Source organism: Dasypus novemcinctus, chromosome 12 (assembly GCF_030445035.2).
Source record: "Dasypus novemcinctus isolate mDasNov1 chromosome 12, mDasNov1.1.hap2, whole genome shotgun sequence".
In the NCBI taxonomy this organism is placed as follows: domain Eukaryota; kingdom Metazoa; phylum Chordata; class Mammalia; order Cingulata; family Dasypodidae; genus Dasypus; species Dasypus novemcinctus.
In genome coordinates, this window is record NC_080684.1 from 22,551,960 (window position 1) to 22,564,696 (window position 12,737).

Genomic DNA, 12,737 nt, shown 5'->3' on the forward strand with positions numbered 1-12,737 from the left:
CATGGCACAGCACTCTTTGTGTGCATTAGCACTGCACGTGGGCTAGCTCATCACACGGGCCAGGAGGCCCTGGGTTTGAACCCTGCCTGGGCCTCCCATATGGTAGGCGGACGCTCTGTCAGTTGATAGAGCAATTCCACTTCCCTGGTTGTTAACTTTTGTCTGGTGCCTTTGTGGCCTTTGTTAACTTCAGAAGTTTGTTGGTTGTTTCAGACTTTTGTCTCAAGGACCATGAAGAATGTTGCAATAAAATAACATTTATTGAGTACCTTGTATATGATAGTTCCTATATGCTAAGCACTTTCAAACATGTAATTTTTATCTTGAAGTAGCCTTGAATCTCTTATCCTTTTCCCTTAGCAAGGTAGACTGCTTAACAATTTTCCAAATTGAAAGGGAAGCATGGATAGAAATAAAATATAAAAATTTGGAGATGTCTTTGAGAGGGCTGATTTTGGAACTGTCTTGCTGCATAGTGGAAAGCCCAGTGGTAGTGATTCATGGGGGTATTTGACTTTATTAAATACAGATCATGCTTTCTGTCCTGTGCTTCTTATATGGACACTCTCTTTTATACAGTTCTCTTTCTCATTTGTATCAATGAAATTTTAAAAAGAAAAACAAGCAGTTACTGAGTGATAATGAAGGATAGTGTGTGCTGAAATTATTGGTGTCAATTATTGGCTTACTCTTTGAATCTTGAGGAATGAGAAGATGGGGAAAGTGGAGTTTATGTATCAATCTGAACATCCAGTGCCTGAATTTGGTTGGTGAGGACAAGTTTCCCCTCTGGTTTTGGATGTAAGTTATATGTTTTGATCAATTTGCATTTGATAGGAAATATGGGTGCTTCAAATTCAAGCACTTATCATCCCACACAGGAGTGTGCATAGAAAGAAGAAAGAGATTTGTTAATGGTTAAGGGTTTGGGGGAAGAAAGTGGGGGAGGGATAAAGAAGGGAAAGGTTTGCAAATGCATATGACACAGAGCTTGAGGGGTCAGTGCTGCCTGCAGATGCACAACCCCATTTGTGCACTTGAGCATGGCCTGGGGGAGCATTGGGCCTGATGAATGCAGGGAGAGATGCGTTTTGATCGAGGTAATTTCCCTCAGATGGGTCTCACCATCCCATGAATCAAAACCTGTCAGCAAGGAGCTAAAGATGAAGTGAAGTTTATTGTACGTTTGTTTCCATGCGACACCGTCACGCTAGAAGGGTCAAGTGAGAGAGATCATTAGAACCGTGTTGATTTACTGGGCCTGTTGTGCACTTTCCCTGCAGGGCAAGGAGGAAAGAGGCTTTAGGAGGGGAGTTGAGGGGCACTGGGTGGGGAGGGACTGGCCGGCATGCACAAAATAAATAAAACCCTCACTGGTCTCTGTCGGTGAGGGGAGGGAAGGCTATTTGTTGGGGGTGGGGAGGTAGGAAGAGCTGTATTGTTTTTTTTCTCCCTAGGGCCGCTGGTGGGTTTGGAGCAGATGCTCTGCTTGGATATCCAGAAAATACCCAAAATATCTGATTAAAAAGGGAAGCTTATGCATGGGGAGATCTCTGATACTTAACACTAGCGTAAGTGGCCACGGACATATGTTCTTCTCTTCTTTTCCTGTTCCTCTTTCTTTGCTCACTTTTGAACTCAAAAGGATATACAGGAAGGAATAGATGTGGCTCAAGGAGTTGAGTATCTGCCTTCCCACATGGGAGGTCCCAGGTTTGGCTCCCTAGTGTTTCCTAAAAGTGGAAAAAAAAACAAAACAAGCAAACAAAAAAAAGACCCAAGAGCACTGATGTGGCTTAGTGCTCGAGCACTAACTTTGGCGGGGGGGGGGGGGGGGGGGGGTGGAGAATATACAGGAAATTTAATTTAAAACCTGAATTCCCCTTTTCAGGAGGTAGCAAAATAAGTGAGAGCCAGGGTAAAGACTGTTCCACACATTCTAATTCTAAATGGACATAGTTTGTATTGAGTTCTGTGACGGGAGTGGCCTCAGTGTTTGTGCAAAGAGAATGGTTGGGATTCAGAAAGTAGCATCTTCCTGTCTATGGCTTGAACTTGCTGATATACCCCTAGCACAAAATTGTATGAAAAAGAAATATATTGGAGATTGAACAAGATTTAGTCCTGCCTCTTCCCATGAATGGTTTAGGATACTCCCCACACACACCCCAAACTGTTTTCTACTTGGCCAGGAGAGTTACTGAAACGAAGATACTTCATCTAGAACATTCTGGTGGTTTTCGTTCTGAAGTCTCTGATTACATACCTTATTTGCTTTTATATTAATGATTGTAGACAAGAGAAAACTTACCCTAGTGACCTTGGTAAAGAAAAATTTGGTCAGGGATTTGTTCTTTGGAAACCCTCCTAATTCTTTTATTATAATTCAACAGATAAAATAAATGATTAGCCAAAATTAGAAACAAATTCAGGTGAGAAAGGTTAATTTGCCCAAAGACTCACAAACAAATAATAAGTGGCAGACTTAATATTTGGAGCCCAGGTCGTTTACTCAAGAACTCACTTTCGGGGAGCGGACTTGGCCCAGTGGTTAGGGTGTCCGTCTAGCACATGGGAGGTCCGCGGTTCAAACCCGCTGATGTGCACAAGGAGTGCCGTGCCACGCAGGGGTGTCCCCGCGTAGGGGAGCCCCACGTGCAAGGAGTGTGCCCCGTAAGAAGAGCTGCCCAGCGCGAAAGAAAAGTGCAGCCTGCCCAGCTGACACAAGATGACGCAACAAAAAGAAACACAGATTCCCGTGCCGCTTATGAAAACAGAAGCGGACAAAGAAGACGACGCAGCAAATAGACACAGGACAACCGCGGTGGAGGGGAGGGGGAGAGAAATAAATTTAAAAAATCTTAAAAACAAAACAAAATGAAAAAAAACCCACTTTCGGGAAGCAGACTTGCCCCAATGGGTAGGGTGTCCGCCTACCACATGGGAGGTCCACAGTTCAAAGCCTGGGCCTCCTTGACCCATGTGGAGCTGGTCCATGCGCAATGCTGATACGTGCAAGGAGTGCTGTGCCATGCAGGGGTGTCCCCCGCGTAGGGGAGCCCCACGCGCAAGGAGTGCGCCCAGTAAGGAGAGCCGCCCAGCACAAAAGAAAAGTGCAGCCTGCCCAGGAATGGTGCCGCACACATGGAGAGCTGACACAACAAGATGACACAACAAAAAGAAACACAGATTCCTGGTGCCACTGATAAGGACAGAAGTGGTCACAGAGGAATGCGCAGTGAATGGACACAGAGAGCAGACAACTGGGGAGAAGGGGAGAGAAATAAAAAAAAAAGGCAGCATGAACACAAAATACTCAACAACAAAAAAAGAACCCACTTTCCTAACTTGACTATCTCAAGATCTCAAGTATCTCACAAAAGCATTTCTTTCGATGAATAGTGGCAGAATGGAGGAAATACACAAATCCCAAGAGAAAAAGGATCATTATGACCCTTAGCTAAATTACTTGTGAACTACATGATCCACTTCCACATCACTCAGGTAACTTGGGTCAAAATAGTATCCCACCCCCTTTCTACTATACCTTGTGACTCTACTTTATAACTAACTTGGAATCTAGAGAAAGGACCCCAGTTAGTAATCCTATACTAAAGTTTTTCTCACCTGAATTTGTTTCTAATTTTGGCTAATCATTTATTTTATCTGTTGAATTATAATAAAAGAATTAGGAGGGTTTCCAAAGAACAAATCCCTGACCAAATTTTTCTTTACCAAGGTCACTAGGGTAAGTTTTCTCTTGTCTACAATCATTAATATAAAAGCAAATAAGGTATGTAATCAGAGACTTCAGAACGAAAACCACCAGAATGTTCTAGATGAAGTATCTTCGTTTCAGTAACTCTCCTGGCCAAGTAGAAAACAGTTTGGGGTGTGTGTGGGGAGTATCCTAAACCATTCATGGGAAGAGGCAGGACTAAATCTTGTTCAATCTCCAATATATTTCTTTTTCATACAATTTAGTGCGGCGCCATTCTTGGGCAGGCTGCACTTTCTTTCGCGCTGGGTGGCTCTCCTTACGGAGCGCACTCCTTGCGCGTGGGGCTCCCTTATGCGGGGGACACCCCTGCATGGCACAGCACTCCTTGCACGCATCAGCACTGCGCATGGGCCAGCTCCACATGGGTCAAGGAGGCCTGGGGTTTGAACCACGGACCTCCCATGTGGTAGGCGGACACCCTAGCCATTGGAGCAAGTCTGCTTCCCAAAAGTGGGTTCTTGAGTAAATGTCCTGGGTTCCAATCCAGGGTCTGCCACTTAATATTTGTTTGTGAGTCTTCGGGCAAATTAACCTCTCTTCTCTAAGCCTTAGTTTTCTTACCTGTGAAATGAATTTAATCTTAGTGCCTACTTCATAGAATTGTTAAAATAAGTAAATGAGGTAATGCACATAAAGAACTATGCAGTGTTATACTTGGCACATTGTAAGCACTCACTTGTTAGTGGCTAGAATATTTTTTCTATTCTTGGAATCTGGCTTAGTGCTTTACAGTAGTGTCGATTCTCTTACTTATGAACCTTCTGTGGATTTTTTTTTGACAGTTATGATGGAAAAGGAAAACTGTAGGCAATAACCTATTCTAGTAAGACACTGATTAAATAATTTATGTGTAGGATTCCTCACTCCTTTGTAACTACCAGCCTATTTTAGTGCTCTTGCAACTCACTGGAAAGCAGGTGCAGCAAAAGAAAGAAAAGGAAAACATTTTTCAAGCTGAAAGAGCCAAAGTCGGATGCAGGCAGTATTCCTGCCTGCTCTGGAATAGTTAAACAAATTGACCACAGAAAGTCAGATAGCCCTTTTGACTGTTTTTAACTGTAGAGGGGGGTTCCTGTGGTCATAGGGACAAGGGCAAAACTCCTTGGTTAGTGTTGAGGGTAGAGTTATTGAAAAGTTCCTGTTTCTTCATTTCCCTTGATTGCCTTTATTTTATTTTTACTTTATTTTTTATTTTATTTTTAGAGCAGTTGTAAGTTTACAGAAAAATCATGCAGAAAGTACAGAGTTCCCCTTTACCACCATGACACAAACATTGCCTTTGCTTTCAACCCTATGGTTTAAGGGCACCTATAGTCACAGCTTGCCTGTAGACTGACTGCAGGAACATAAACTCCTTGGGGTTATGGGGGGGAAAGCACCACACAGAGCTTGTTCTAAAGTTTGTTTGAACTATTGGCCTGGCCTTATGTTGGTTATCTTTTGTAAATCAAGTAGAGGATGGGTATGTCTATATGAAGTAGAGGGTCTCTTGAACTGTGTGAGAGGAAGGTATCTTTATCTGGATTTGCCCGTTTGATTTCAGGTGTTTACTAAACCTAAGACTGGCTTTTGGTTACAGGTGAGTGGGAATGAAGGAAAAGTGGAGAAGAAGGAAATAAAGGAGCTAGGTTTAGGTCCTGATGGGAATAAAATCAAGATTCTTCCATTAGAAGTAGACAGTACAGTAGCTCAGTCTTTAAAAGAACTATAGGAAAATGGCCAGCTTCATTTGTAGTTAGCTGAAACACCCTTTCCAGTTATGGGGCAGACAGGTGAATCTTGAGTCTCTAGGATGCTTGGAAAAGGTCCAGAGCCTCTCTTAGAGGGAGATGACTGCAGCTGACACTTTGACTCACCTTCTTCCAAAATCATTTAAAACTTTGTTCAGAGCCTTTAGTCTATATGACTTTGCAGTAAATTCAAAACACTTGGCTTTCTTTATAGTTCTTCAGAAACAGTATTCTGGACCTCTCCTTTTCCCTTCCTTTTTAAGAAAATGGAGCTGTAAGCAGTGTTTAACAAGTAGTTTGGATACCTTCTACCAGCCTATTCTCTGCAGGTATTACTCGGTGAAACCTCAATTTTCCACATTGTTAAACTGTCAAAATTTCTTAAACAGAGAAATTTTGTTTTACAGGTGTTTCTTACTGTTTCTTAACTACTTGTCTTATGAGTTTCGAGGTACTACTTAAAATATTTTTTTAGTTATTCTAGGGACAATACGCTGCCTGCTGGCCTGTTTGGTTTCTAATTTTGTGTTTGTCTGATCCTTAGTTCTTGGCATGAGGTTTGTCGGTATAATGTGACCAGTAAATTATAATTCCATTCCCATTTATGTTGTGAATGGGCGCTAACTTGTTCAAACCCTTTTCTTTTTCCGTGAACAGTCTGAAGATGATGAGAAGCTGAAAAAGAGGAAGGAACGATTTGGGATTGTCACAAGTTCAGTTGGAACTGGAACCACAGAGGATACAGAGGTAAAATATACTTAGAATGCTTCATAAAGCCCTTGAAGGGAAATAAGGGTAAATAAACTGGAGAAACATATTTCTCCCAGTTTACTTCTTTTTTTTTTTTTTTTTTTTTTAAGATTTATTTTTATTTATTTAATTCCCCTCCCCTCCCCTGGTTGTCTGTTTTCTGTGTCTTTTTGCTGCGTCTTGTTTCTTTGTCTGCTTCTGTTGTCGTCAGCGGCGCAAGGGAAGTGTGGCGGCGCCCTTCCTCGGCAGGCTGCTCCCTCCTTCGCGCTGGGCGGCTCTCCTTATGGGTGCACTCCTTGCGCATGGGGCTCCCCTATGCGGGGGACACCCCTGTGTGGCAGGGCACTCCTTGCGCGCATCAGCACTGCGCATGGGCCAGCTCCACACGGGTCAAGGAGGCCCGGGGCTTGAACCGCGGGCCTCCCATGTGGTAGACGGACACCCTAACCACTGGGCCAAAGTCCATTTCCCCAGTTTACTTCTTTTTTTTTTTTTAATATTTATTTATTATTATTATTTTTTAATTACATTAAAAAAAAATATGAGGTCCCATTCAACCCCACCGCCCCCGCCCCCCACTCCCCCCACAGCAACACTCTCTCCCATCATCGTGATACATCCATTGCACCTGGTAAGTTCATCTCTGAGCATCACTGCACCCCATAGTCAATGGTCCACATCATAGCCCAGACTCTCACGTTCCATCCAGTGGGCCCTGGGGGGATCTACAGTGTCCCATAATTGTCCGTGAAGCACTATCCAGGACAACTCCACGTCCCGAAAACGCCTCCACATCTCATCTCTTCCTCCCGTTCCCCACACCCAGCAGCCCCCATGGCTACCGTTCCCACACCCATTCCACATTTTCTCTGTGGACATTGGATTGGTTGTGTCCATTGCACACCTATGTCAAGTGAGGGCTTAGATTCCACATGGGTACTGGATGCACTCTTCCCGCTTCTAGTTGTAGACACTCTAGGCTCCATGTTGTGGTGGTTGACCTTCTTCAACTCCATGTTAGCTGAGTGGAGTAAGTCCAATAAGTCAAAGTGTAGGAGCTGAAGTCTGTTGAGGCTCTGGGCCTGGGTGTCATATTATCAGTCCAGAGATTCAAATCCCCTACATATATCTTAAACCCAGCACCAACTACAATTCCAATAAAGTAGCATGCAAGTCTTGTGAAAAGAGATCCCCTCTGAGTCCATTTCCATCACGCAGAAACACCAGCTCCAAAGAAGGGCCATCTGTCATGGCAGTGAACCCCTTCTGCCATGACCATAGAACCCGTGGGTCTCTTTATCCCTCAAAAGAACCAATACCTGGGGTTGTATCTACCTTATCTGTCTCTTAGACTCTGTTCAGTTGTACATAGGGGTATTCCTTCTGACAACCTCCAGACTCTTTTTTAGAGACTCACAGCCTTACAATCTCATTTCTTCTTTCCATTTCCCCCTTACATTAGGTCAAACCGCTTCCCGAAGTCATGTTATTATATGTAGACAGGTATATTCTGCTGTTCCGCATTGAATCTTTAATTCAAGGTCATTTTCTAGTTGCTTCTTCAGCTGGTATGTGGTAGTGATCCCTCAGTGCCAGGGAGGCTCATGCCAGGGAGGCTCATCCCCGGGTGTCGTGTCCCACGCTGGGGGGAAGTTTACTTCTTAAATGCCTAAATGACAAAGTGTTTTGCCTTTTTCTTGATACATCTTTTCTGGATGAAGTGGCCACTCTGAAACCCATCAATATACTTAATTCAATGTTAGAACCTGTTAATTTAGTAGGAAAGAGCAAAAGCTTTGGAACATGTAGACTTGGGTTTGAAGATTGACTCTGCAACTTAGTATTATAATATTACCTGCAAGTTATATTTCTTTCTGAGCCTCAGTTTCATTATCTGTGACATGGAGATAATATACCTACCTCTAAGTGGTATTGTAAAAATTAAATGAGTTGATACAATATAAAATGCTTGGCACAAAGCCTGCCATGTTGTAAGTATTCAATAAATGGTACTGTCTTTAATTGTTACCCGTCAGGCATATTTCTCTTGGTCATTTAGTGAAGGCCATCTCCAATCCAGGCACAAGTACAGTTGTGTCTGCTGCTCTAGAATAGGACAGTGGACTGAAATGAGATTTCTCATTCTTACCGCTTTGTTTACAAGTAGTTTCTCAAGGTGAAAGAAGGACTTTTTTTTTTTAAGACTTGTGTTAATCCATATGCCGGTTTCCCCTGTGGTACCACAGTGATTTGCCAGTTTGAAAGTATCATTATAATAGGGATGAAGTGTCACCTGGGGTGTACATAAAAAGCAGATGGAATAAAGTTTCCTGATGAATAAGTGTTGAACAACTTGGTCTTGTAAATAAACCCTGGAAGTTTTAGAGTCTGATCAGTTTACCCCTTTCCACTAGCAAAAACTAAAGGAGTTTGTATCCATTGTGCTACTATACTAATTCAGAATAAAATGTTACTTCTGTAAGTATCTGCTTACATACTTACTTACCAGGATGAGATAGAAGTAAACTTAAGTTTTTAAATTTTAATAAAAATTACTCTTTGCCAAGGAAATATTATTAAACCAGCAGTGATCACTAAGAGGGTAAATTTGGGCTCTCCAAGATAAGGAAATGAGGATTTTGTTGGGTAGCAAGAAACAGTGGTTTTTCTTGGGAAAGAGCCCGTGTAGGTAGGGAGTAGTAAGTTCTGAGGTTGATGGAGTTTATATAAACCAGATGACTTTTGTTTGATTCCAAAGAATCATATCAGTAGTCCAGGTGAAATAGACTGGGCTTGTGTGCACTCAGTTTTTCTTTTTAATCTAAATTAAACTTCCTGTGTAAAAGGAATGGAAAAAGGTCCTCTCTTTGCTGGGGGCAGTGATTGGAGTGAGGGTAAAGAACTCAGTGCTGTTTTGTAAGTCACTCCCAGAACAAAAAGGTCTTTCTCCTCCCCCTACCCCCCCACGTCCTGGTTTTGTGCCCTCTCTCCAACGGTGCCTCTCTTAAGAGATCCATGACAGGGACTCACCCACACCCCCAACCCCCATTTATTCTGTTGGCATTGAAGATTTATATGCCTCTCTATGGTTTGGAGGCCTCAGGAATAGCTGCTGACTGTGCCTGACTGCCCAGAAGGGCATCCCCCTCACCTCTATGAATAACAGTGGTTAACCCTTTGTCCTCTGGAATCTCCATCTCCCCACTGACTGGAAGACTTTGGCCAGCCTGTATAGAGTCCATTGTTTCCAGGCTAGCTTGCTGTAAGGCTGAGTAGTCTTCTCTACTTCAGGAATCTCTCCATTTCTACCACTGCCACCTCCTCCCCCCACCAACCTCCATTTTCTCCCCTTCTCACTCTCCCTTTCCCACCAAACTTCCCCACTCTAACTGGATATCTAGAAAGATTCAGAACTGAAATCTGTAGCTGCCAAGTTAAGGCTGAGTTATCTTTCGTCCCTGGACCTTGTGACAGTCCATGTGAGTTTGGATTAAATCAGCCAGGAACCCAGGGTGCTGTTATCTTTAGGATATTTTCTTTTTTTTTTTTATTCTTTCTTACAGGCAAAGAAGAGGAAAAGAGCAGAGCGCTTCGGGATTGCCTGATGAAAAGCTTTTGATGTTTTCTCTTCTCCAGTGGTCCTCCATCACTCTGATTCTTCTTGGTCACATATATACCTAAATGCACAGTCATGTGCCTAGGTCTTGCCTTGCAGTGAGGGAGCATGTACCCCAGGTACATCTGTGAACTCCAGCAGCAGTTTGACTTATTGCTATTTCAACTTTAAGGTTGTCATGTGTATGTGTGTGTTTTTTTGTTTTTGTTTTTTAAATATTTTGCTTGTTAATAAAAAAAAAACTGTAGAAAAGAGAACAATGTGTTTTATTAGGTGTTTCTTTGAATTTTTAGAGCCTGATAAGAACAGATAAAGGGATCTTCAGCAGTAAACACTACAGGTAACAAGCCATAATGCCTTTATCCCTTAGAAAATATGACAAGGAAAAGAATTGTCTGTCTCTCTAAGCCTGTTTATTCCTTTCTCTCATACTCAGAGGTGTCCTTTTATCTTTTTATTCTCCAAGAAAAGGCTAAGTTACTCTCTGAATCTTTGCTTCAGCAGGTTGGGGTAGCCCAGTGTAATAAAATAAGGAGAACTCTGTGGGCTTTAGAAGGTGTAAGGGTTATAAATATAGGACTAAAGATAGGTAGTAGTATTATTGTTCAATAAAGAAGCCATTTTCTTGAATAAAGTGGAGTCCAGAGTCCCCCAGGAAGGAGAAGGGGGCGATTTTCAAGGGTGACCTGGCCTGGAGAGTGGAGATGATTGTGATAGTCTGGTTCCAGGAGAGAGAAGTCAGTTTGTAGGACCCTGTTGGTTTTATAGTTCAGGAAGGGAAATGGGCTGGATACCCCTCAACAGAAAGCATAGGTAGGTATTCAGAACATGACAGAGGATGCCAGAGATGTTAAGCTTTTTTACATAGCACATTGGAAACATGAGCAGTGAATCTGGAGGTTTCTACCTCCTAATCAAGCCTTGTGCTCGTTTGTTCTCCTCTGTTGCAGAAGGATGCTTTTGTAGGTTTGGCGTTGGTGTTTCTTGGAAATTACCAAAATCCATTTGTTTCCTCACTGAGCCTCCTAAGAGAAAATCTGGCTCTTGCCAAGCTGGCTGCTTTTTTGCTTTTGAGGTTTCACATAGATCTGATATCTATTTAATCTTTCTGGATGTGTTAGTGTAGTTTCTCCTCTTAATCTTTATTTTTGGATACCTCTGGAAGGTCATTTTTATTTGTTTTTCAGTAATAAAATTAAGAGCCTTTCACCTTACCTGAAAACTTTGTTATCATGATCAGATTCTGTGTTGCTGTGGCATGACCCTTTGTTCTCTATAATAGCTGAGGAAGGACAGGGACCTAAGTTTGGACTCTTAGGTAAAACTGCCTTGGAGAGTGGATCCAAAGATTGCCCATTTGTTGTGAATTTTGCCCCATTCTGAGACTTTGGAGAAATGCACAAAAGGGAAAATTGGTTAAACTTTGACACCTCAACCAAATAAATCTGACAGTTGGAATGACCTCTCCTTTCTCTCCAGCCCTTTCTGTCATCCTCTCCTTTTCTTTATTCCAGGCTCTGATTTTTAGGCTAGCTTTTCCTCTCTCTACTCTGTCTTTATATGAAAGCAGAACCAGAAAGAATAGTTCTGTTGTAGCATGAGAGAGATTAAAGTGTTTTCTACCCAATGGTGGTGAAAATAAGAAACAGGAAGGGTATTGAACAGACACTAATAATGGAGTAGAGCACTCTGTCCTTCAGAAATTTTCTTCGCTTTGTCTCATCCTCCAGACATGTATTCAGCCAGAAATGTATTCAGCCTTCCCCCTCTGCATTCTTTTCCTGAAGCCTTATCATTCTTAGCTCCCCCCCCCCAACTTACTTTGCCCATACTGTTTCACCATTTGTGGGGGTTTTTTTTACTAACTTTTTTCATCGCATTCCAGCAGCTGTTCATATGTTGGTCAGAAGTCTCTAATTTTCAAAACCGATCACCAGATCTGCCCCTTCCTGTCTCATTGTAGTCATTCCTCAAATACTTTCTGAGTATGAATAGTTCAGGATGCCTAAGGTCTTTTTACCAATTCATTCTTAGAATAGTAGGTCCCCTTAGAGACAGAATAGACATGCAGTTATTTATCTGGGATCCAAGTACCCTTCCTTCCCTATCCCTTCTGTATTCCTTGTGTAACCAATCCAGGATCCAGATGTGGTTAGCTGACTTGAGTCATCTTTTCCCTGTCCTGAAGCTGTGACATTCTCTGCATACCTGGAAGCTCTTAATGAGGGAGTCTATAAAAGCTGTGGAGGGGACTAGTTTCCTCAGCTATAAATCTGTTTCTTTTTATGGTTCTCCAGGATCATTCTCTTTTCTCCACCACCACTCTAAACTGCCCCTTCCCCCACCTCAACTCCTGGGAACTGCTGAAGATGGGAGAGTAGAAACTTCTGGGGGCTTGAGGGCTATAGATAGGAAAGCGAGAATAAGGGTAGAATTTCTTGTTGAGCCAGTTCCGTTGCCATGTGTGATGTGAGCAAAAACATAGATGAAGGGGAAGGAAGGCACTGATACAAATAGGAAGGGTAACTGCTTTTCCCATTTCTCTTATATGAGGGCCTCTGATGGCAATGTCACTTCTGAATATTGAAGTCCCCCTCTCCCCCCCAAATGTAACCTCCTCCTCTCGCTAAACTTCCAGACCCTTCTCATTTTTCCCTCCAAAGGGATTGAAAAATGGCAGATTTCACACCTTTGCAGACCATTTGAGCCTAAGGTGCTCCCAATGTTTATCTCTCCTTTCTTAGTGTCCCTGACACCATCAGCTGACACACCATCAGCTTTGAGTTCTAGAATATAATACTGCTTAGCAACTAAAGTTTAATTTCTTGTTCCACCACATTAGGTCTGAGGCTCTGGGCAA

At 42.6% G+C, this 12,737-nt stretch overlaps 1 protein-coding gene across 2 annotated transcripts in view; it reads left to right on the top strand.

Annotated features, from left to right (window-relative positions):
* Window positions 1-12,737, top strand: part of SARNP (SAP domain containing ribonucleoprotein) — a 63,110-nt gene that overhangs the window by 42,849 nt on the left and 7,524 nt on the right. The window contains exons 10-12 of one of the 2 annotated variants that reach the window (XR_188498.3): window positions 6,169-6,258; window positions 9,825-9,996; window positions 10,171-10,217. Coding sequence is in view for 1 of the 2 variants with exons in the window: in XM_004466073.5 (XP_004466130.1) it covers window positions 6,169-6,258; window positions 9,825-9,866 (132 nt within the window). In the remaining variant the exon portion in view is untranslated. Of the gene's footprint in view, window positions 1-6,168; window positions 6,259-9,824; window positions 10,138-10,170; window positions 10,218-12,737 lie in introns of those variants that run through there. The other variant, XM_004466073.5, reaches the window with a different exon arrangement.